Source organism: Dendrobates tinctorius, unplaced genomic scaffold (assembly GCF_039654945.1).
Source record: "Dendrobates tinctorius isolate UK_male_01 unplaced genomic scaffold, ASM3965494v1 ptg000102l, whole genome shotgun sequence".
In the NCBI taxonomy this organism is placed as follows: Eukaryota; Metazoa; Chordata; class Amphibia; order Anura; family Dendrobatidae; genus Dendrobates; species Dendrobates tinctorius.
In genome coordinates this window covers 15205192-15231194 of record NW_027361770.1, presented here as the reverse complement: position 1 = coordinate 15231194, position 26003 = coordinate 15205192, and the positions used below count along the sequence as shown (strand labels likewise).

Here is a 26003-nt window from a genome sequence, read left to right as displayed (position 1 = left end):
GTTTGCCAAAGAAGAATGGTCTAAAATTCCAGCAGAGCATTGTAAGAAACTCATTGATGGTTACCGGAAGCGGTTGGTCGCAGTTATTTTGGCTAAAGGTTGTGCAACTAAGTATTAGGCTGAGGGTGCCAATACTTTTGTTTGTCCCTTTTTTTGTAGTTTTGTGTGAAATGATCAATGTTTTGCTTTTTGCTTCTTTCTCTTTTGTGTTTTTTTCATTTAAGACAAATTAAATGAAGATAATAATACCAAATAATTTGTGTTTGCAATCATTTTCAGGAAGAAACTGAGTATTATCTGACAGAATTGCAGGGGTGTCAATACTTTTGGCCACAACTGTATAACTGTATTTAAATGTTTATCAATCAATCAATCAATCAAATTTATTATCGCCAAGTACATATTACATATATACAAGGAATTCTTTGTGGCAAAGAGGCAACATAATATATAACAACAGATACAACAAGTAACATCTAACAAGACAGATACAGTATATAGTCTACACATGACGATTTAATTGTTGAACAGAGAGTGGATAGAAGCTGTTCATATGGCGGTTGGTGCTGCATTTGGGGACTCTGAAGCGACGTCCTGAAGGGAGTAGTTGGAATGAGGAGGAGTAATCAGCAAGGAGTTACATGGTTGGAGCCCGGGAAGATCTAAGCTCTCTCCCCACGGATCCTGCGGGCCAACTGGATGTCTTTGGGCATGATTGTTACCCTCTTGGCGTGGATGGCGCACAGGTTGGTGTCCTCGAACAGTCCCACCAGATAAGCCTCGCTGGCCTCCTGCAGGGCCATCACCGCGGAGCTCTGGAAGCGCAGATCAGTCTTGAAGTCCTGGGCGATCTCCCTCACCAGGCGCTGGAAGGGAAGCTTACGAATCAGCAGCTCAGTGGATTTCTGGTAGCGGCGGATCTCATGGAGAGCGACTGTTCCTGGGCGGTAACGATGTGGCTTCTTCACTCCGCCAGTGGCAGGAGCGCTCTTCCTGGCAGCCTTCGTTGCCAGCTGCTTGCGAGGAGCTTTCCCTCCGGTGGATTTGCGGGTGGTCTGCTTCGTCCTGGCCATAGCTCAATGTAGAGGTGAACAGATGTGATGTGAGGATGTGATGAGTTATGAGTTACAGATGTGAGGAGTTATCAGCAAGATTGGAGCTCACCTCCAATTCACTGCTATTAGTCACTGTTGCCAGCTATGCAATATATCTAGCATCAGATACATGTGGAGAAAGCCCAGCTCCTGAGCCTTCTCCACCTACATGCACCCCCACAATTACGTTTATGTACATGATATTGTGTTAAGATGTTAATGTTGAAAAGAGGACAAGCCTGGTGTAAAATAATCAATACAGTATAATGAATTAATGTACTGATCGCCTGAGGTTAGTATCTTAGCTCTCTTCCAGTGGGGGGCAACATGTCACCTCTGTGTAAAATGATTGGTTGCAGAAGTCATATGTCCATATGACCAGAAAAGTGTCCTATTACATCAAAGTGTCAACTTATAATATTGAAAACGAAATATATATTTCTGTTTTCCCCCTTCTTTTGGGATTTTGGCCTCATAAGGGAATATTTTACTTAACATTCTAAAATATGCCAGTATTACTTTAAAAATATTAAGTACAATGGGTTAAATAAGTATTGAACACCTCCCCAATTTTCTAAGTACAAAATATTTCTTAAAGTGCTTTTGACATGAAATTCTCACCAGATTTCAGTAACAACATATGCAATTCACACCAACAAACAATTCAAACCGTAGATGTCCATAAATTAAGTTATGTGTAATAATGATAAATTACATAGGGAAAAATTATTGAACACATGAAGAAAGATGTGCAAAAAGCTATGGAATATCATGATAACAGTTGAAATCTATCAGTAATTAGATAGCAAATCCTGCCACTTACTGAAAAATAATAGCTGGTTCAACTGATGGCCTATAAAAAGGTCTCTCACACAAGAAATATCTCATGATAAATGAGTGAGTTGTCTCAAGACCTTTGCAACCTTATTGTTGCAAAAACTACTGATGGCTGTTAGGCTTTGGGTTCCTGTAGCTGCACAGCAGAGATCCCGAGCCTTGCATTCGGCAGTCTCCCATTCCTCTCCGGCTGCAGAGGATGCTGCTCAGCAGACTCATTGATCCAGGTGCTCTGCTCAGATCAGCTCTGTAGGTTTGGTTGCTGCTGCCACCTCTGGTCCAGCTATAGCAACGCATGCTGGTCAGCAGCGCGCTATTCCACGGACTAAGTCCTCCTTTCGGTCCACTGAGCATGCTCTTGGGACGATCTCTCATTGGAGATCGGAGGTCACATGCTCAGTCCTTCTCCAGCTCGGATTGGACCATAAGGAAGGTCAGGAAGGTCCCGGAAGGACGCGGCTTTAAAAGAGCCGCATGGCCGCACAGCCATGCGCTAATATAGACTCTTATGCTTATTTGCGTGTATGATGATGGATGCATGTATCTGGTGACTGACTCATTAAGACTCCCCTCCCTTTGATACGCATGTTGGTTAGGGATTCAGAGTAAGAGTCAGCACCAATGGGTGGCTATGCTCAAGCCACTGTGCTCCCAGTAGTCTACGCACACTAGCGTCCGACTGTGCCTCCCTGCTACGGGCACTGTCGTACCGCACCAGGTAGCTGTGACCACCATGCGATGCCGTGCGCACTTCTAGCACTTTCCTCCCCATCCTGGGTGGTTAGTGGTGTCCACTGAAGCGGCACTGTGTGCACTTGGAGCGATTAAATATATTATTACCTTTTGCTGGCACCGCAGCCACGGCGCCGAAGGCTGATGGTATACAGGAGCTCTAGTCCGGTGTCTCTAGGACCGGGCTCTGTGACCCTAATTAGCGCTCACTCAGCCGAGCTCTGTGAGTTCAACAGGCTCCGGCGTTTGTTTCAGTGGCTCTGTGGAGCAACAGAGTTCGCCTCTATTCACACTTGGTGATGTTAACCCATGTGTAAGCAATCGTTTAGCCACCATCTTGTTCCGCAATAACTCAGCAGCAGGTTCCATCGCTGTACGGTGGACCCCGGGCTGCGAACGCACCTCATATCTCCTTTCACATTATCTGGTGCGCTCCGCAGTCCCTAACAATGGCATTGGTTACAGAAGAATTTGTAAACTATTGAAGGTTCCAGTGAGCACTGTTGAGGCCATAATCCGGAAATGGAAAGAAAATAATTTCAACAAGACTTCTGCAAGACAGAGGATTAAAAAGAATAATCAGAAGAGTTGTTCAATAGCCTAGAATAATAGTAGTTATAATAATAATAATACGAAGAATAATAAATCTTTATTTATATAGTGCCAACATATTCTGCAGCGCTTTACAATTCAACAGTTCATATACAAGTGTTGAGAGCTACAGAAAGACCTAGAATCAGCAGGTACAATTGTTTCAAAGAAAATTATAAGTAATGCACTCAACATCCAAGGTGTGTATGAATGCTTTTTATTCAAGAGTCCATTGCTGCACAAAAAGCATGTTCAAGTGCGTTTAAAGTTTGCGCAATAACATTCAGCAAGCCTCTGAAATACTGGGAGAATAGAGTCAGGTTAGATGAGGCTAAAATTAAACTCTTTGGATCACCAAAAGGCCCTGCATATCACCCCAAGAACACCATACCCAAAGTGAAGTTTGGAGATGGGAACATCATGTTGTGGGGCTGGTTTTCAGCATAATGCACTGGCAAACTTCATGTAAATGAAAGAAGGATGAATAGACAAATGTACAGAGACACTCTTGGCAAAAATGGGAAAAAAAATCACACCTGAGGCAATGCATGTGACTAGTTTCTTCATACAGGAGACATCTTGAAGCTGTCATCACCAACAAAAGCTTTTGTATGAAATATAAAATAAATTTCAGTAAGTGTGTCCAACACTTTTCCCCTGTGTCATTTCTCATTATTAAGGACATAAACAAGGGGAAAGACCAATGCATAAGAATAGCGCACACCTTAATGTGGAAAAATATAACAATAATTTTATTCAGATGAAAGACCACAGCAAGACACATACATGATAAAACACCATTAAAAACTACAAAGACAATAACACATCACCCAAGGTCCCATACTTATAACAGGTGGTACACTAAACCTGATCCTGAATGACACAGACATGTGTAAGGTATAATAACGGAAAAACAGGCAAACATAAATACGCTCCAATAAACAGAACCTGTATTAGCACATGAACAATCCAAAATTGGGCGTCCCCAAGATTGGAAAAATGACCAAAAAGGTGTTAGAGAATGACCCTATCAGGCCTAGCAAGATAGCTCCTAGAAAGAGGTGTGCAACAATTGAATATAGTGACGGGCCAATAATAAAAAGATGCTAATGGCCTAGTATAAAGTAGCACCCAAACAAAATGGATGTATATATGAATATTAGGCTGTGGGGCATAAGAAGTTACCACAGGAGCAGTCCAGTTCAGTCAGGTTGTCAGGGAGTAGTCATGATAGAAAGGCAAGGTCCCGGGACCAAAGGTGAGTGGGAAGCCCCACGCGTATCGCACTTTCCCTGATGAAGCTACAGCAGCAATACGCATGGGACTTCCCACTCACCTTTGGTCCCAGGACCTTGCCTAATATTCATATATACATCCATTTTGTTTGGGTGCTACTAACCCCTTTTTGGTCATTATGGGACCTTGGGTGATGTGTTATTGTCATTGTAGTTTTTAATGGTGTTTTATCATGTATGTGTCTTGTAGTGGTCTTTCATCTGAATAAAATTAATATTATATTTTTCCACATTAAGGTGCGCGCTATTCTTATGCATTGGTCTTTCCCCTTGTTTTTGTCCTTGCTACTTGTACAATGCATTATGCAGCACCCTATTAGCTAATATTACTCTATTGGTAGTGCACCTACTGTATTACATTAATTGTTCATTTCTCATTATTACACATAACTTAATTTATGGACAACCATGGTTTGATATCCTTGTCTGTGTGGAATGGATGGGTTGTTACTAGTGATGAGCGAGCATGCTCTGAAGTGCTCGGCGAGCACCGGGCATTTCCAGGGTTGCTCTGCGGGAGCTCGGGTCCCCACCCTGCATATTTGGTGCTCTTTAGAGCGCCAATCAACATGCAGGGATTCTTTGCCAGACACTGTAATGCAGCAGCCATTTTGGTTGTGGCATTGCAGTGATTGGCTGGCCCCACAGCGTCATCAGGTCTATATCAGTGCCGCCCTGCTCGTCACAGTCAGCTCCGGACTTAGGCAGTGTAGGGAGAGTTGCTGCAGAGATATGGACAGATTTGATGGTGTGTAAGTGTTAGTGTGGGCATACCATTTTGAATACACAAATCCATCTAAACCTACAGTCATTCTGAGGACTCATTACAGTGTATTTAGATATCAGTGGTAGGTAGCCTAGGCAGGCATTGTATGTGGGTATATAGATATCAGTGCTAGTCAGGCAGGCATTGTATGTGGCATACTTCATTGCATACAGCAAGAGGGTCCATTCTATTACTGTCTTCTACTGCCTATTACAGATATTTACCGTATATTCATAGCCCCAGGTATCAGTGGCCAGGAATAATTTTTCTTGCATCTTAAACCTGATTATTTTCTTTAAAAGCAATCCAAGGCACATGGTTTTTACTCCATTTGTTTGTTGGCAGTGTAGAATACATCCAGATCCTTTCCATATTACAGCGTGAAAATCCAGCTATTTTAAACAGGGGTTTGGCCCTCACAGGGGTCACATCTGAGTGCGCAGAAAATTCTGCCATTTCTGAGCTACTGTCAAATTTTGTTGGAGTGTCTTATACAAATTATTGACACCAGTTTGCTAAAAAAATAGTTACCTACAGGGCATTCATTTGAACGAGGGATTTGGCTGTCAGAGCGATCACATCTGAGTGCACAGAAAAATCTGTCATTTCTGGGATACTGTCAAATTTTGTTAGAGTGTCTTATACAAGTTATTGACACCAGTTTGCTGAAAATAAATAGTTACCTACCGGCCAGCTATTTTAAAGTCAGCCATTTGTAGTGACTGTGCAGACAGGTGTATTAAAATGGTGCAGCACCAGAGGGCCCTTGTTGCAGAATTCTTAAAAAAAATTCTCATCTGAAAACGCTGGCAGCAGAGGTTACAGTTCATTGGAAAACCAAGGAGTACAGGCGAGAGAGACACAACTCCAATCCAGCAGAGGCAGGGAAACACTGTCAGAGTTCAGGGAGACTTTTCTCAGACCCACCCATCGCACTGGCCCTGATGCTCAGGTACTCGGGTACTCTCACAAGGAGTGCAAAGTTTTGGAAGATGCTGAGGGAGTACCATGCTGAACATACCATCGTCCTCTGTGATTCTTCTGTGCCTTATAATTATTGGGTATCCAAGCTGTAAAGTGGCATGAACTCGCTCTCTATGCCTTGGAGGTCCTGGCCTGCCCAGTCACTAGCATTTTATCAGAGCAGGTATTTATTGCTGTGGTGGAATTATAACTGATAAGTGCATCTGCCTGTCAACTGAAAATGCTGACAGGCTGACTCTTATGAAAATGAACAAGGGCTTGATTGGGCCAGACTTCTCAAACCACTAAATGATAGCAGCGTAACATAAACTCAAATCCAGTGTTTTTGCTGGGGAGGTCTATTCCCATGCACCTCTTTACACCCACACATCGGTATATGCTTTCTGATTTGACCTGTTTGCTGTTGTCCTCGTTCTCCTCATCCTCATCATCCACCATAACTATATCACCAGGGTGACCGTGGTCCATGATGCAGCACCCACACTATTGTTGTAAAGGGTGTTTATGATGCCCGTAAACAATTTTTTTAAACAGTACCTTGATGTATACCCCCCAAGGGGAAATGTTTGTCAGCCCATACCCTTATTGTATGGGCATTACAAGCATTACAAGCATTAAAAGCACCCTTTGTAATGGGAACATAATATTTTTAGGAGGCCCTCCTCCATGTCTCTTCATCCACCACCACTAGATCACCAGGGTGACCGTGGTCCGTGATGCAACACCCACATTAGTGTTGTAACGGGTATTTATGATGCCCGTAAACAATTTTTTTTGCACAGTATTTTGAACTATACACCCCAGGAAAATGTTTGCCAGCCCACACACTTACTGTTTGGGCATTTCAAGTATAGGAAACCCCCCTCCTTTGTAATGGAAACAGATTTTTAGGAGGCCCTCCTCTACATCTCTTCCAAGGGGTATTGGGGTGCGTCCAAATTTGGGGCAGGCCTTGCTTGCACTGCATGGGTAAACAGTATGGGAGACCCACTTCCTAATAATGTGAAATTTGTTGGTTGGTCAGCTTCAACAATGCTCTTCTCTACTGCCAGTTCTTCAGCCTTAATACTGAAATTCTCCACTGGAGGTTCTACAGCCTCAACACTGCAATTCTCCACTGCAGTTTGTTCAGCCTCAACACTGAAATTCATCACTGCAGGTTCTACAGCCTCAACATTGCAATTTTCCACTGCAGTTTCCTCAGCCTCTACACTGAAAATCTCCACTGCAGGTTTTTCAGCCTCAACACTGACATTCTCCACTGCCAGGTCTTCAGCCTCAACACTGACATTCTCCAATGCAGGCTTTTCAGGCTCAACACTGAAATGCTCCACTGGTGGATGTTCAGCTTCAACACTGTTATGCTCCAATGCAGGTTCTTCAGCCTTAACACTGCAATTCTCCACTGCTGGTTCTTCAGGCTCAACACTGAAATGTTCCACTGCCGGGTGTTCTTCCTCAACACTGCAATGCTACAATGCAGGTAATTTGGGCTCAACACTGCAATGCTCCACTGCCGGGTGTTCAGCCTTAATACTGTAATGCTCCAATGCAGGTTCTTCAACCTCAACACTGCAATTCTTCACTGCAGGTTCTTCAGGATCAACAATGCAATTCACCAATGCAGGTTCTTTATCCTCAACACTGCAATTCTCCATTGCTGGTTCTTCAGGCTCAACACTGAAATGCTCCACTGCAGAGTGTTCAGCCTCAACACTGCAATTCTCCAATGCAGGTTCTTCAGCCTCAACACTGCAATTCTCCACTGCTGGTTCTTCAGCCTCAACATTGCAATTCTCCACTGCTGGCTCTTCAGCCTCAACACTGAATTTCTCGACTACAGTTTCTTCTGCCTCAAAACTGACATTCTCCATTGCAGGTTCTTCAGGTTCAACATTGAAATGCTCCACTGCCGGGTGTTCAGCCTCATCACTGTAATGCTCCAATGCAGGTTCTTCAACCTCCACACTGCAATTTTCCACTGCTGGTTCTTCAGGCTCAACACTGAAATGCTCCACTGCCGGGTGTTCTTCCTCAACACAGCAATGCTACAATGCAGGTTCTTCGGGTTCAGCACTGCAATGCTCCACTGCCAGATGTTCAGCCTCAGCACTGCAATGCTCCACTGTCGGGTCGTCAGCCTCAACACTGCAATTGTCCACTGCAGGTCCTTCAGGCTCACTACTGCAATTCACCAATGCAGGTTCTTCAGCTTCAACACTGCAGTTCTCCACTGCTGGTTCTTCAGGCTCAACACTGAAATGCTCCACTGCTGTGTGTTCTTCCTCAACACTGCAATGCTATAATGCAGGTGCTTCGGCCTCAACACTGCAATTCTCCACTGCCGGGTCTTCATCCTCAACCTTGACATTCTCCAATACAGGTTCTTCAGGCTCAACACTGCAATTCACTGCATAGGCAAACAGTATGGGAATACCAACTTCTTAATAATGGGAACTTTGGTTTCATGTGGCCATCCAGGAGGTCTGTTCAAAGAGTTATTGGGGTGCGTCCAAATTTGGAGCAGGCTTTGCATTTGCTTCATGGGCAAACAGTATGGGAGTACCATATTAATAATAATGGGAACTTTGGTTTCATGTGGCCATCCAGGATGTCTGTTCAAATGGGTTATTGGGGTGAGTGTAACTTTGGGCCAGGGCAGGCCTTGCATTCAATGTATTGGCAAACAGTATGGTAGTACCAAATTAATAATAATGGGAACTTTGGTTTCATGTGGCCATCCATCTGTTCAAAGGGTTATTGGGGTGAATCCAAATTTGGGGCAGGCCTTGCATTACACAAGAGATCTCACAAATTACTGATAAATTCCCTCACAGGTCTATGTAAATTATACTGGACTGATGACATGCCAGTTACCTGCACACAGGGCCGGACTGGCCATCTGGCAATTCTGGCAAAGGCCAGAAAGGCCTGTCTGGTTGTGAGCCACCTTGTCTGCTACATTCTTATCAGGTTCTGCATCCTCAAGACTCCCATACTGTTAACAGTTGTGATGGGGCACAAAGTTGCTGACTATGTCACTTACCGCAGCAGGCCATGGGTGTTCCTTCTGTCTGTGGTGTCGACCATCATACTATATAGGGGGCAATGAGATTAAACATCATAATATATGCTGGGTTGTTGGGGGTACCATAATACTATATAGAGGCTGTGAGGTATACCATCATAATATATAAGGAGCTGTAAGGTGTACCATCATACTATATGGGGAGTGTTGGGACTGTCATCATACTATGTTGGGGGGCTGTTGGAGGGACCATCATACTATATGGGGGACTGTGCAGGCACCATCATATAGTATTTAGGCTGTGGAGGAACTTCATAGTGTATGGTAATTTATCATACTGTGTGAGGTGGCTGTGAGGGGACCATCTTACTCTGTAGGGTGGTTGTGGTGGATATCATACTGTGTGGGGTGGCTGTGGTGGACATTATCCTGTCTGGAGGTCTATGGGGTACATTATGCTATGTTGGGAGCTGTTGTGATCTTCATACTGTATGGGATCGTTATGGGGACATCATACTGTATGTGGGCTGTGGGGTACTCATACTGTACGGGGGACTTTGGTGCTCATAACACTTTAAAAAGTGGCATGTTTTGGACATGATACTGTGTGGGAGTCTGTGATGCCTCTCATACTGTGTATTGGGTGCTGTAATGAATACCATACTGTATAGGAGACTATGTTGACAATCTTACTGTATGAGGTGCTGTGGGGCATTATACTTTGTTAAGGTTTTTTGGGCAATCATATTGTGTGGGGTCATCATACTTTGTGGGGGCATCATACTCTACGGGGGGTCATGAAAGGGGTATCATAGTGAGTGAGACCACTTAGAGGCTTCAGTAGGGGCAAAATAATTTTCTAAGTACTGCACTACATTTCCTTCTCCGTTTCTTAAAATATTGGGAGATATGCTTTTCTTTGACTGTGACGCGATAAGAGTTTTTCTATGGGGCACCTGTTATTTCTATGTGTGCCCCTGCTCACGAGCATTATTACAATAAAGAGGCACCGAGGGTCATTATTATAAGGAGGCACAATGGGGGAGATAAATTAAGGGAAGCAAGGAGTTATTGGTATTATTGATATAAGAAAGCACAAAACGCACAAAGCATATTTTTATTATTATAAGAAGGTACAGGCTGATTATTATAAGAGGTCAATGGGGGGGAAATACTAAAGGAGACACAGTGGAATTATTTATTATAAGGTATCACAAGTTGTGGTTTGTGTAGAGGAGGCAGAATGTGAGGAGGGTCCTGGAAAGTAAAGTGCAGTTGTCTGTGTGTTACATTTTGCAGGGGCAATTTATGGATGGAATAAGGGGTCATGGTGGTATGGACCGAATGCAAGGGAAAAGGGGAAAATGAATGACAACAATCAGCGAGAATGTCACTGGTGAGAACCTGCACAATATACACATCCAGAATTTCTTTGGACTGTGGAATGATGTCTATCTTTTGAGGAACATTTGGTCTACTTCACTTTGTCAGGCAGGTCCTTGTTAAGTGATTTCTTGATTGAGAACAGACCATCAAGCAGCATCATGGTATCAGCTATGGACACCAATACTATCAGTTATTCCTCCTGATGAACCGCTTTAAGCGGGGAAACGCATCGGGGCTTCTCTACACATGATAAGTGACCACTTCTATTATATTATATCTAATTCATACCCCAAAAGAGGGGCCGATTTCTATTGTATGTCGTTTTGGCATATCAGTTGGTCATAATACATCATAGTGTGGATGTATCTTAGTTTTTAACATTTGTGTATTGTTTGTCTGGGATCCTGCAGTAGGTGTAGGGCACTTTGAATTTTCCTTTCTGCACTATTTGGTTATTGTTTTCCCTCCTGTCATATCAGGGACTGGTAGGGGAGTGAGGGACAGTCCTCGTTGAGTGGGGGCACCAGATTCGTACTTCTAGGGTGCCAACCTCCACGGCTAGGAAGGTATCAGATAGCCTTATTATAGGGCTTTGCAGCATCTCAGATTAGGTCCTTTTTTCATTTGTTGCATTTGCCAATGATTCACAGGGAAGGTGTGTTTTTAATGCATATTGAATAAATTTGTTTTTAAGGGGATTCGTATGTTCACCCTACATGTTCTGATTCCCATGAGATACAGTTTTTGTCAATTTGAAAATGAATGACAGCAATCAGCGAGAATGTCACTGGTGAGAACCTGCAGAATATACACATCCAGAATTTCTTTGGACCGTGGAATGATGTCTTTCTTTTGAGGAAATTTGGTCTACTTCACTTTGTCAGGCAGGTCCTATTTTAGTGATTTCATGATTGAGAACAGGTGTAGCAGCAATCAGGTCTTGGTGTGGCTAAGGAATTTGAACTCAGATTCCCAAAGATGTGATAAACCACGGTTAATTTATGTTCTGGGGGGATCAATTTTTCACACAGGGTCTTGTAGGTTTGGATTTCTTTTTCCTTTAATAATAAAGACCTTCATTTAATTCTGCAGTTTTTGTTTCCTTGCGTTATCATTGTCTAATATTTAAATGTTTGGTGATCTTAAGCATTTAAATGTGACAAACATGCAAAAGAATAAGAGATCAGGAAGGTAGCAAACACGTTTTCAGACAACGGCATATAGTCTGCAGAGCACCGGTGCAAAACTGATATTATCATTATATGGTCACTGTATGGTGGTAATATCAGTCTTAGTACAGTGTTTTCATATCCTATGACTAAGGGCGCTTGGATGCCAGAAATGCGTCAGATTTTTATATGTATTTTTTGAGTTTATGTTTTTAATGAATCTTCAATAAAATATGCACTAATTTTTATACATTGTGGACCGATGTGACGCTCATTCCTCTATCCTTGAATTTTTGGCTGAACGCCACCAGCAGGACCGGCACCCGACACACAAATTCCAGCCTCCAATATCGAACAACATGGTGTACTGAGCTAAAAAATCACCCCCTCTCTCCAAGCTACAGTGTTTTTGGTTAAAGTAGATGACAAAGCATGAAGTTAAAGTCTTGCCTGCTGTGAGGATTCTCCGATGCTGGCGCTGGTAGCTTGTGATGATGTGCAGTAGCATAAATTGAACAGCATGGGCCCCAAAGCAAAAGCTTTAATGTGGCCCCCAATTATTGCATGTCTTTAATGGCATTGGTCTTTTTATATAGGCCAAAGGGACTTTATGGGCTCCCTAGGCTCCAGGGCCTGGATGCGACTGCAACCCTCGCACCTAATATAGTTACGTCCCTGATCATGTTACTGCAAGTATGCGATTTGCATACATGCAGTCACATGCTTACTAGACATGCTTGGCCTCACTCAATACAAGTGAAATTAACAATCCCTAGTACAATTAGTTGGAATGTGGCCGGAAGTGTGAAAATCGCTTAGTTGCAGTCACATGATGACCCATTCCCAATGCCGAAACGGGAGAATCCTCATAGTGGGCGCTATGAGGATTCAGAAGTCTGAAGTTACATAGACTTTAACATCAACCCCTTTAACGATTGGTATGGTGGTATTATCAATATTGCATATGCTGATAATATTTGGTAATGGTTTGTTGGTGTCTGTTGTAATATTGCAATTATTTAGATATTTTAACTTTTTAATCTTATATAGCAATATTATTGGTATTATTAGAAATATTGGTCTTGTAGTAAATCTTGATTTCATCCAGGCAGAGTAATACTAGTATTATATTCCCATCTGGTGATCGGGGTGGGGACAGCATGGGCCTGTGCGATTTCAAATGCCAGCACTGAATTTCAGTCCCAGTCCATCCCTGCCTGTACACGACTATGGTAGCCAATGTCTGGCTTAGTATTCATGTACTGCCCATACTACCATAACCTTGAGACTAGAAATTCCCTGCAGTGGTTATATGAGGACCTCAGCACAGCTAGCAAAGATTGGTAGACACTGTGAGGGAGGAGCACTAGGTTAGATAATTACATTTTTTATTTATTTATTTGGTTTTTTTATTATATACTGAATTTTGTGGGCATTTTGTAATGAATGTATTATTCTAGGTTGAATTACAAAGAAGTCTTTACCACTGCATCATTCACTGTACATCTCTTGAGCAATGTTACAGAACATCCTTATTTAAAAATATTAAGCTGTGTAGTATAATAAAATGTCTCATGTGAGCTATTAAAATAGAATGTAGAATGTTAACCTACTAAATTATGTACAAAACCCAGTCATTATACAAGATAAAACAGTATTTTTTTTCTTTTTACATGCAATAAGGTTTCTTCATCTGTCACTAGTTTTGGCCCATTATTTCCAATGCAGTAGGATTTATCCATCTGCTTAAGAACACAGTGGAATGCTAGACAGAAGGCACTAAACAGGCCCCAGATCCAGGAGTTTGGTGATGAACATAACTATTTAGAGCTCTGTCATCAAAAGTCGTTTCATCATCTTCTCTCTTTCAAGTTCTCGTCTGAGACCTTCAGAGCTAGAAACAGAAGAAAGGATATGTGCAGAACATTAGAAAAGAACATCTACCAAGCTTACTATGTCCATAATACTGTATATATTCTTTCAAACTTCCAAATTACAGAAGGAGCAGTCATGTAATGATAGAGATCACAGGATTGATTGACATGCTAATAATTATGTAAATGGTGAAAAATGAAAACAAATTGTTTGACACCATCATATTTTATTCAGTAATATGTGTCATGTGCAGAAATATATGCACTTACATGCATTGGCATACTTCAATGATGCTATTAAAATAGTTGTATGAAGAACATGCTGCCAATCTTAATGCTTTTGGTTAAGCAAATCATCAAGGTCCCCTGCTGGCAGTTTTTTTTTATAATTACCCACCAATGACCTCTCAGATGTTCTACAAGTCCAGAGATTTTGCAGGCAATGGTAGTCTGTTTAGACTCAGCAGTCTGCTCACAGTAGCAATGGCAACTTGCAGCCTTGCATTTTAATGTTAAAAAACAGCTTCTGGGAGACTTTGTAAAAATGGCAGTACCACTGGTTCCACAACTGATCCTTAGGCTATGTTTCCACGGGGTGTATTCCTTCACTATTTGCTGTGGATTGGATGCTGCATACAACAGTAGCGCCCAATCCGCAGCGTCCAGATGTTACAGCATAGTGGAGGGGATTTTATGAAATCCTATCTCCACTATCCGTACAAACACGCAAGCGGCAGACCTGCATAACCGGTCATGCGGCGCGTCTTTCAAGACCGCAGAATGTCTATTTATCTTGTGGAGACGCTCAGTCTCCGTAAGATAAATAACACAGTCTATGAATAGGATGGGGTGATTCCGCATGTGTTCAATGAACACATGCGGAATCACAGTGCATAGAACAGGGGGTGGCGCTTGGGCGGAGCTGCGTATCCGCTGCGTCCAAAGCGCTGTCAATATGCCCCATGGACACATACCCTTAATATACTGAAATTGGACATCATATACGAAGTCTAATACAGCTGTGTCTACACAAACCATAGGAAGGCATTTTCGCTACAAGCCAGATATCAAGCTGTAGATGTTCCATGACATCACCATTCTCAAAGGCTTTCATTGTGCAGATGAAGATGGCAATGGTGGTTGGATTGGAGGTCTATCCTTTTCAGAGATGAGTCCCACATTTGCTTTGAATGCAATGGTAGCCAGAGATTGGTCTGGAGACCATATGGGCAACATCATGAAGAGGCCTTCTCAAGGGAGCGCCACACTGCTCTTACTCTCCAAATTATGGTATCTATTGACATAATGTGTGGTAGCCGGATCCCTATAGTCTTTATTCCAGGTACACAAACAGCTCAGTGTTACATTGATTTAGGTATTAAATCAATGGTGCAGCAATTAGTCCAAGGTGTCCCAGGAGCCATTTTTCAACAATCCCAGGCTACTTATTGCTTGAGCTTCTGTGAGCAGTCAGTGTGGCATAAACAAGCTACCATGGTCAAAAATATCTGCAATATACTGTCTCCTCACACTATTCCCCTCCCTCCTCATACTGTCTCCTCTAACATCCCCCCCTGTTCACCATACTGTCTCCTCATATCTTTACCCCTCACTCTCAATACTGTCTGCTCACACATACCTGACTCCCCACACTGTCTGCACACATCCCATCACCCTCACTCCTCATACTGTGTCCACATACATTTTTCCATCGCTCCTCATACTGTGTCCACATACATTTTTCCATCGCTACTCATACTGTGTACACATACATTTACCCGTTCGCACCCCATACTGTCTGCACCCATCCCCCATACTGTTTCCTCATACATGCCCTCATACATACATACTCTTCATTTTGTGTCCTCAAATCTCCCCACACACATTAAATCCCATCCCCACTCCAAATCCCCCCATCCCCAATCCGCACACATTAAGACCCCCCATCCCCACTCCAAATCCACCCACACACATTAAATCCCCCATCCCCACTCCAAATCCCCCCACACATTAAATATCCCCATCCCCACTCAATAACCCCCGTCCCTACTCCCAAATCCCCTCACACATTATGTACCCCCCACTCATTATGTACCCCCCACTCCAAATCCCCCCACACATTAACCCCCATCTCCACTCATTAACCCCCCACACATTAACCCCCATCCCCACTCATTAACCCCCATCTCATTAACCCCCATCTCCACTCATTAACCCCCATCTCCACTCATTAACCCCCTCACTCATTAACCCCCATCCCCACATTAAACCCCACCACTCATTAACCCCATCCCCACTCATTAACACCCCACTCATTAACCCCCATCTCCACTCATTAATCCCCCACTCATTAACCCCCATCCCCACATTAAACCCCCACTCATTAACCCCCCACACATTAACCCCTTCTCCACTCATTAACCCCCCCACTCATTAACCCCCATCCCCACATTAACTCCCTTCCCCGCATTAACCCCCATCCCCACATTAAACCCCATCTCCACATTAAACCCCCACTCATTAACCCCCCCCACTCATTAACCGCATCTCCACTCATTAACCCCCCACTCATTAACCCCCCACACATTAAACCCATCTCCACTCATTAACCCCCCACTCATTAAGCCTCATCCCAACATTAACCCCCTTCCCCCACATTAACCCCCATCTCCACTCATTAACCCCCATCCCCACTCATTAACACCTCCCCATCTCCCATCTTTGGTGGTTCTTCAGCTCCACAGAGGAGCACACTTACCACCAGCGTTTGCTCTGGGTGCCGGGCAGTGATGTCAGCAGTGTGATCACATGACCTGATCACTCTGCTGACGTCGCTCTGACCCGGCGGTCAGAGCTTCAATTGTACTGTTGTCTGTATAGACGCCCGTACAATTGCTGCCTGGGAGCTGGCGCGGCCTCCTTCTCTGCGCTGGCTGTCAGACACAGAGAACCGCCGGCTCACAGGACTGGGAGCGGCAGAACGCAGCGACCGGGGAGACACTGCGGACCGCTGCATTAGGCAGCCCGACTGCGCCCCCCTGCTGGCTGCGCCCGGGGCAACTGCCCCAGCTGCCCCCCCTGGATACGCCTCTGCCTTGAGTCGTGCTGTACACTGCCTTTTCAGAGATATGTCAGTAATACAATTATGGCTGTTGTGCTCAGGCAACTTTTACTGGCTCTGTAACTAGATCAGGGCTGTAATTATGTCTTATACAGGAGTAACCAGCCTGCGCTGGATTACTCATAAGTAAAATATAAAGGCACCCTGCTCTTCTCTTACTGCAGCACGAGTAAAGATTGAGAACAACAGAGAAAAGTGTGATCCTGACACTTTAAGCTCTCAGCTCTGGAAAGACAGTGTGAGGAGAAGAGCAGCACAGCAGAGTTGACCATGCTATGAGAGGTGGAGAGCTAATAGAAAGGTTTGTAATGTTACACAACTAAACTCAGCTGCATTGCCCTACTTCCCACAATGACTCATTCAGGAATTCTAACCAATAAATCAGGGCTATATCATCTCACACACTATGAAATCTGCTCTAAGCTATTGTGGGCATGTTCTTCTTGCCTTTGAATGTTTCTGTCTGTTTGTGATTGGTCAACGTCATATCAGGAGAAGTACATGCCTCCAATAGAACATAACTGATAATACCTACATGGACATAGCAAAAATTAACTCACTAGAGGCCAAATACTTTGATTGCTAATGTCTCCACAATAGAGAAGTGAAATCAAAATAAACTAGATGTGTATTTCCTGAAGGAAGTACAGATAGTGGTTTGAAATGGAGCCTGGGCTGCCCCTTTAAGAGAGACTTGCCTGCTGCCCCTGCAACTCAGGATCCATTTTAACTGTGGGTGCCTCTCAGGGGCCACTTTGGCCTCAGGTTCTTATTTGTGGGTGGGGCCCCTCAGGGCCTGATTTTGTGGGAGGGGCCCCTCAGGGTCCGATTTTGTGGCCGGGGCCCCTCAGGGTCCGATTTGGTGGCCGGGGCCCCTCAGGGTCCGATTTGGTGGCCGGGGCCCCACAGGGCCTGATTTGGTGGGTGGGCGATTTTGTGGCTGGGGCCCCTCAGGGTCCGATTTGGTGGTTGGGGCCCCTCAGGGTCCGATTTTGTGGCCGGGGCCCCTCAGGGTCCGATTTTTGTGGCCGGAACCCCTCAGGGTCCAATTTTGTGGGTGGGGCCCCTCAGAGTCCGATTTTGTGGCCGGGGCCCCTCAGGGTCCGATTTTGTGGGTGGGGCCCCTCACGGTCCGATTTGGTGGGTGGGCCCTCTCAGGGTCTGATGTGGTGGGTGGGGACTCTCAGGGTCCGATTTGGTGGCCGTGGGCCCTCAGGGTCCGATTTTGGGGTCGAGGCGCCTCAGGGTCTGATTTGGTGGCCGGGGCCCCTCAGGGTCCGATTTTGTGGATTGGGCCCCTCAGGGTCTAATTTGGTGGCCGGGGCCCCTCAGGGTCTAATTTGGTGGCCGGGGCCCCTCAGGGTCCAATTTGGTGGGTGGGGCCACCTGGGTCTGATTTGGTGGGCGGGGCCACTCTGGGTCCGATTTGGTGGGCAGGGACACTCTTGATCCGATTTAGTGGGCGTTGCCCCTCAGGGTCTGATTTGGTGGGCGGTGCCCCTCAGGGTCTGATATGGTGGGCGGGGCCCCTCAGGGTCTGATTTGGTGGGCGGGATCCCTCAGGGTCCAATTTGGTGGGCGGGGCCCCTCAGGGGTCGATTTGGTGGGCGGGGCCCCTCAGGGTCTGATTTAGTGGGCGAGGCCCCTCAGGGTCTGATTTGGTGGAACGGGGCCCCTCAGGGTCTGATATGGTGGGCGGGGCCCCTCAGGGTCCGATTTGGTGGGCGGGGCCCCTCAGGGTTCGATTTGGTGGGAGGGGCCCCTCAGGGTCCGATTTGGTGGGCGGGGCCCCTCAGGGTCCGATTTGGTGAGCGGGGCCCCTCAGAGTTCAATTTGGTGAGCAGGGCCCCTCAGAGTCCGTTTTGGTGGGCGGGGCCCCTCAGGGTCCGATTTGGTGGGCAGGGGCGCACTTTGGCGCACATTCTCTCTCAGGGACATGCGTCATTTGATGAAGGTAGATTTGCATTTATGCTGTGGGTTTCGCTTTAAGAGCTGATATTATGTGGCAGAAGCTCTGTCCTGGGGGCGTCATGTGACGTTCGTAGGCGTTGGCATAGTAACTGGGTGTGCCTGCGCATATCAATGAGCTTTACTGCCATTTCAATCGCCTCAGGGCACGTTTTAAGTTTCCCATTGAAAAGCATTGAGACAGTGCATTCCAATGACGGGAAAAAAAATTTTCAAACGCAAATTGCATAGAAACTACAAATCCGATCGACACGAAAAATACTTAGCACATCTCTCTTGGACGCTGGCTTCGAAACGACACCTCAACGGAGTCTGTGCGTGTAGCGGTTCGGGCCGCATTAATTGCGGAAATCAACTGAATAACTTGTGATTGGCGCATTATAATTGTAATACTAGATGTGTATTTCCTGAAGGAAGTACAGATAGTGGTTTGAAATGGTGCCTGGGCTGCCCCTTTAAGAGAGACTTGCCTGCTGCCCCTGCAAGACTTTCAACTCAGGATCCGTTTTAACTGTGGGTGCCTCTCAGGGGCCACTTTGGCCTCAGGGTCCGATTTTGTGGGTGGGGCACCTCAGGGTCCGATTTGGTGGCCGGGGACCCTCAGGGGCTGATTGGTGGGTGGGGCCCTCAGGGTCCGATTTGGTGGTTGGGGTCCCTCAGGGTCCGATTTTGTGGCCGGGGCACCTCAGGGTCCGATTTGGTGGGTGGGGCCCCTCAAGGTCCGATTTGGTGGCCGGGGCCTCTCAGGGGCTGATTTGGTGGGTGGGGCCCCTCAAGGTCCGATTTGGTGGCCGGGGCCCCTCAGGGTCCGATATTGTGGCCGGGGCCCCTCAAGGTCCGATATTGTGGCTGGGGCCCCTCAGGGTCCGATATTGTGGCTGGGGCCCCTCAGGGTCCGATATTGTGGCCGGGGCCCCTCAGGGTCCGATTTTGTGGTCGGGGCCCCTCAAGGTCCGATTTGGTGGCTGGGGCCCCTTAGGGTACGATTTGGTGGGTGGGGCTCCTCAGGGTCCGAATATTGGTTGGGGCCCCTCAGGGTCTGATTTTGTGGGTGGGGTCCCTCAGGGTCCGATTTGGTGGGCGGGGCCCCTCAGGGTCCGATTTGGAGGGCAAGGTGGCTCAGCCTCCGATTTGGAGCCTGGGGTCACTCAGCTTTCGATTTGGCGCGCCGGCCCTTTAAGACTCATTCCGGTGCGCCGGCCCTTTAAGAATCAATTTGGCGCGTCAGTCTTTTAAAAGCCAGTTTGGCGCACTGGGCTTCTAAATCCACTTTGGCGCACATTCTCTCTCAGGGGCATGCGTCATGTGATGAAGCTAGATTTGCATTTATGCTGTGAGTTTCGCTTTAAGAGCTGAAATTATCTGTCAGAAACTCTGTCCTGGAGAGGTCATGTGACGTTCGTAGGCGTTGGCATAGTAACTGGGTGAGCCTGCGCATATCAATGAGCTTAACTGCCACCTTACCCGACAGCCCCATGTTTTCCCTATGGCAACATTTTCCCATTGAAATGCATTGAGGAAAATGGTTTTTCAAACGCAAATTTCGCAAAAACTCCAAATCCGATCGACACGAAAAATACTTAGCACACCACTCGTGGACGCTGGCTTCGAAACGAGGCCTCAACGGAGTCTGTGCGTGTAGCGGTTCGGGCCGCATTAATTGCGGAAATCAACTGAATAGTAATAATAATACTAGATGTGTATTTCCTGAAGGAAGTACAGATAGTGGTTTGAAATGATGCCCGGGCTGCCACTTTAAGAGAGACTTGCCTGCTGCCCCTGCAAGACTTTCAACTCAGTATCCGTTTTACCTGTGGGTGCCTCTCAGGGGCCACTTTGGCCTGTGGGGCCCCTCAGGGTCTGATTTGGTGGGTGGGGCCCCTCAGGATCCGATTCAGTGGACTGGGCTCCTCAGGGCTTGAATTGGTGGGTGGGGCCACTCTGGGTCCGATTTGGTGGGCGAGGCCCCTCAGGGTCTGGTTTGGTGGGCACGGCCCCTCAGGGTCTGGTTTGGTGGGTGGGACCCCTCTGGGTCCGATTTGGTGGGCGTGGCCCCTCAGGATTCGATTTGGTGAGTGGGGCCCCACAGGGTCCAATTTTGTGGGCGGGGCTCCTCTGGTTCCTATTTGGTAGACGGGGCCTCTCAAGAGTCCGATTTGGTGGGCGGGTCCCCTCAGGATCCGATTTGGTGAGTGGGGCTCTTCAGGGTCAGATTTGGTGGGTGGGACCCCTCAGGGTCTGATTTGGTGGGCGGGGCCACTTTGGGTCCAATTTGGTGGGCGGGGCCCTTCATGGTACAATATGGTAGGCGGGACCACTCTGAGTCTGATTTGGTGGGAGGGGCCCCTCAGGGTTCGATTTGGTGGGCGGGGCCTCTTTGGGTTCGATTTGGTGGGCGGGGCCACTTCGGGGCCGAATTGTTGGCCTGGGTGGCTCAGCCTCCGATTTGAAGGCCAGGGTCGATTAGCCTCCTATTTGGAGCAGGGGTCACTCAGCATTCGATTTGGCGCGCCGGCCCTTTAAGGCTCATTTTGGTGCGCCGGCCCTTTAAGATTCACTTAAGCATGTCGGCTGTTTAAGAGCTAGTTTGGCGCACTGGGCTTCTAAATTCACTTTGGCGTACATTCTCTCTCAGGGGCACGCGTCATGTGGTGAAGCTAGATTTGCATTTGTGCTGTGAGTTTCGCTTTAAGAGCTGATATTATCGCCAGAAACCGTGTCCTGAGGGTGTCATGTGAAGTTCGTTGGCATAGTAACTGGGTCTGCCTGCGCATATCATTGAGCTAAACTGCCATTTGAATCACCTCAGGGCATATTTTCTCTAAGGAAAAATTTCCCCATTGAAAAGCATTGAGACAATACATTCAAATGACGGGAAAAAACATTTTCTAATGCAAATTGCGCAAAAACTACAAATCCAATCGACACGAAAAATACTTAGCACACCTCTCGTGGACGCTGGCTTCGAAACGACACCTCAACGGAGTCTGTGTGTGTAGCGGTTCGGGCCGCATTAATTGCGGAAATCAACTGAATAATAAGAATAAGTAAGCAGCGGTCGGATTACAACATTAATACTAGATGTGTATTTCCTGAAGGAAGTACAGATAGTGGTTTGAAATGCTGCCCAGGCTGCCCCTTTAAGAGAGACTTGCCTGCTGCACCTGCAAGACTTTCAACTCAGGATCCGTTTTAACTGTGGGTGCCTCTCAGGGGCCACTTTGGCCTCAGGGTCAGATTTGGTGGGTGGGGCCCCTCAGGGTCTGATTTGGTGGCCGGGTCCCCTCAGGGGCTGATTTGGTGGGTGGGGCCCCTAAGGGTCCGATTTTGTGGCCGGGGCCCCTCAGGGTCTGATTTGGTGGTTGGGGCCCCTCGGGTCCAATCTTGTGGCCGGGGCCCCTCGGGTCCAATTTTGTGGGTGGGGCCCCTCAGGGTCCGATTTTGTGGCCGGGGCCCCTCAGGGTCCGATTTGGCGAGCGGGGCCCCTCAGGGTCCGATTTGGCGAGCGGGGCCCCTCAGGGTCCGATTTGGCGAGCGGGGCCCCTCAGGGTCCAATTTGGTGGGCGGGGCCCCTCAGGGTACCATTTGGTGGGCGGGGCCACTTTGGGTCCGATTTGGCGGACGGGGCCCTTTAGGGTCCAATTTGGTGGGCGGAGACACTGAGTCTGATTTTGTGGGTTGGGCCCCTCAGGGTCCGATTTTGTAGCCGGTGCCCCTCAGGGTCCGATTTTGTGGTTGGGGCCCCTCAGGGTCCGATTTTTGGGGCCGGGGCCCCTCAGGGTCCGATTTTGCGGGTGGAGCCCCTCAGGGTCCGATTTTGCGGGTGGAGCCCCTCAGGGTCCGATTTTGTGGCCGGGGCCCCTCAGGGTCCGATTTTGTGGCCGGGGCCCCTCAGGGACCGATTTTGAGGGTGGGGCCCCTCAGGGTCCAATTTTGTGGCCGGGGCCCCTCAGGGTCCAATTTTGTGGGTGGGGCCCCTCAGGGTCCGATTTTGTGGCTGGGGCCCCTCAGGGTCTGATTTTGTGGCTGGGGTCCCTCAGGGTCTGATTTTGTGGGTGGGGCCCCTCAGGGTCTGATTTTGTGGCCGGGGCCCCTTAGGGTCTGATTTTGTGACTGAGGCCCCTCAGGGTCCGATTTTGTAGCCGGTGCCTCTCAGGGTCCGATTTTGTGGTTGGGGCCCCTCAGGGTCCGATTTTTGGGGCCGGGGCCCCTCAGGGTCCGATTTTGCGGGTGGGGCCCCTCAGGGTCTGATTTTGTGGGTGGGGCCCCTCAGGGTCCAATTTTGCGGGTGGGGCCCCTCAGGGTCCGATTTTGTGGCCGGGGCCCCTTAGGGTCCGATTTTGCGGGTGGGGCCCCTCAGGGTCCGATTTTGTGGCCGGGGCCCCTCAGGGTCCGATTTTGTGGCCGGGGCCCCTCAGGGTCCGATTTTGTGGCCGGGGCCCCTCAGGGTCCGATTTTGAGGGTGGGGCCCCTCGGACCGATTTTGAGGGTGGGGCCCCTCAGGGTCTAATTTGGTGGGTGGGGCCCCTCAGGGTCCGATTTTGTGGGTGGGCCCCCTCAGGGTCTGACTTTGTGGGTGGGGCCCCTCAGGGTCTGATTTTGTGGTTGGGGCCCCTCAGGGTCTGATTTTGTGGTTGGGCCCCTCAGGGTCCGATTTTGTGTCCGGGGTCTCTCAGAGTCCGATTTTGTGGCTGGGGCCCCTCAGGGTCTGGATTTATGGGTGGGGCCCATCAGGGTCCGATTTTGTGGCTGGGGCCCCTCAGGGTCCGATTTTGTGGGTGGGGCCCCTCAGGGTCTGATTTTGTGGGTGGGGCCCCTCAGGGTCTGATTTTGTGGGTGGGGCCCCTCAGGGTCCTATTTTGTGACTGGGACCCCTCTAGGTTCGATTTTGTGGCCGGGGTCTCTCAGGGTCCGATTTTGTGGTTGGGGCCCCTCAGGGTCTGATTTTGTGGCCGGGCCCACTCAGGATCCGATTTTGTGGGTGGGGCCCCTTAGGGTCTGATTTTGTGGGTGGAGCCCCCTGGGTCCATTTTGGTGGGCGGGGCCACTCTGGGTCCGATTTAGTGGGCGGTGCCCCTCATCGTCCGATTTGGTGGGCGGGGCCCCTCTGGGTCCGATTTGGTGGGCGGGGCCCCTCTGGGTCCGATTTGGTGGGCGGGGCCCCTCTGGGTCCGATTTGGTGGGAGGGGCCCCTCTGGGTCCGATTTGGTGGGAGGGGCCCTTCATGGTCCGATTTAGTGGGCGGGGTCAATCTGGGTCCGATATGGTGGGCGGGGCTCCAAGGGGTCCGATTTGGTGGGCGGGGCCCCTCAGGGTCCGATTTGGTGGGCGGGGCCACTTTGGGTCCAATTTGATGGGCGGGGCCCTTCAGGGTCCGATTTGGTGGGCGGGGTCACTCTGGGTCCGATTTGGTGGGCGGGGCTTCTCAGGGTCTGATTTGGTGGGCGGGGCTCCTCAGGGTCCGATTTGGTGGACGGGGCCCTTCAGGGTCCGATTTGGTGGACGGGGCCACTCGGAGTCTGATTTGGTGGGCGGGGCCCCTCAGGATCCGATTTGGTGGGCTGTGCTACTCTGGGTCTGATTTTTTGAGCGGGCCACACTGGGTTCGATTTGGAGGCCAGGGTGGCTCAGCCTCCGATTTGGAGGCCGGGGTGGTTCAGCCTACGATTTGGAGGCCGGGGTGGTTCAGCCTACGATTTGGAGGCCGGGGTCGCTCAGCTTTCGATTTGGCGCGCCGGCCCTTTAAGACTCATTTCGGTGCGCTGGCCCTTTAAGAATCACTGTGGCACGTCGGCCCTTTAAGAGCCAGGGTGGCTCACTGGGCTTCTAAATCAGGGGAAGAGTCTTGAGGAGATCATTTGCATATTCCCAGTGCCTTCTGGGATAAGTGAAGAGTCTCTGCGAGCTCAACGATCACTGGGTTTTGGCCGTTGCAGCTGAAAAGAGGAAATCGGAAAAACCGTGTGCCTATCGGCGCGCGAATTTGGGCTCATCTTTCATCGTTTTTAAGAAATCTCAAGATGGAAGAGGCCAGGAGCCATTTGGTGAGCTGCATTTCTTGCTACATGTTCACAGACTTACCAGTGGAAAAGCCAAACTTCACATGCCACAAATGCAAGCTTGTGTCCCTGTTGGAGGAAAAGTTGCAAAATCTCGAAGAGAGGTTAGCTACGTTGAAGATCATTAAGGAAGGTGAAGTGTTCTTGGACAGAGCAGAATTATCTCTTCATGTTACAGAAAGAGAAGAAATTCGAAGTGCACCTGAAGAAACAGAGGAATGGAGACATGTGACCCAGAGAAGCAGGAGGATCAGGAGGCAGTCAGCACCCATACTGCTCAGAAACCAGTACCAGGCTCTCACGCAGGAAAACAATGAAGAAATACATCAGGATAAGACTTTGCCAACAAGCAGTAACCTTGTACGCCTTCAGAGTCCTCCTGGATGGAGAAAGAAAAATGTTGTGAAGAAGAAACGGAGAGTGGTGGTCATGGGGGATTCCCTGTTGAGAGGAACTGAGGCCGCTATCTGCAGACCGGATATAACTTCAAGAGAAATGTGTTGTCTTCCAGGTGCAAAAATTAAAGATGTGTCTGACAGGATATCAGGACTCTTCAGACCTACAGATGACTACCCATTCCTGCTACTACATGTGGGGACAAATGACACTGCAAGAAACGACCTGGAAACCATCTGCAGAGACTTTGAAGACTTAGGCAAGAAAGTGAAAGAACTGGGAGCGCAGGTGGTCTTCTCTTCCATCCTCCCAGTGGATGGCCATGGAACAAGGAGGTGGAATAAGATTCTGCAGGTGAACAACTGGCTACGTCGATGGTGCCGTCAGCAACGATTTGGATTTCTGGATCACGGAGTGAACTACTTATACGATGGACTACTTGCTAGAGATGGGGTGCACCTTACGAAGACTGGTAAGCATGTATTTGGAAGTCGCCTTGCTACACTTGTAAGGAGAGCTTTAAACTAGAACAACATGGGAAGGGAAGCAAAAGACCAGAAAAAGCCATACACCTGACAAATGCTATTGAGAACTCTGCTATTAGAAGTGGAAAGGAAGAACAAAGACGAAAGAATCTAATTAATAAAAATATTGGAGAAAGAGAAACCAATCACAAACTAAAATGTTTCTATACTAATGCACA

At 47.9% G+C, this 26003-nt stretch overlaps 2 protein-coding genes across 3 annotated transcripts in view; both read right to left on the bottom strand.

The window, feature by feature from the left end:
• Positions 1-426: 426 nt before the first annotated feature.
• On the bottom strand, positions 427-1441 carry LOC141099813 (histone H3-like). Its single transcript, XM_073587877.1, has one exon. It carries the CDS (start codon positions 1071-1073, stop codon positions 663-665), a length of 411 nt encoding a protein of 136 aa, XP_073443978.1. The 5' UTR covers positions 1074-1441; the 3' UTR covers positions 427-662.
• Positions 1442-13266: 11825 nt separating this feature from the next.
• LOC141099734 (band 4.1-like protein 4B) overlaps positions 13267-26003 on the bottom strand; it is a 129048-nt gene continuing 116311 nt past the window's right edge. For both annotated transcript variants that reach the window (XM_073587755.1, XM_073587754.1), the window contains one exon: positions 13267-13776. In XM_073587755.1, the coding sequence (XP_073443856.1) occupies positions 13707-13776 (70 nt within the window). In that variant the 3' untranslated portion in view covers positions 13267-13706. The remainder of the gene's footprint in view (positions 13777-26003) is intronic.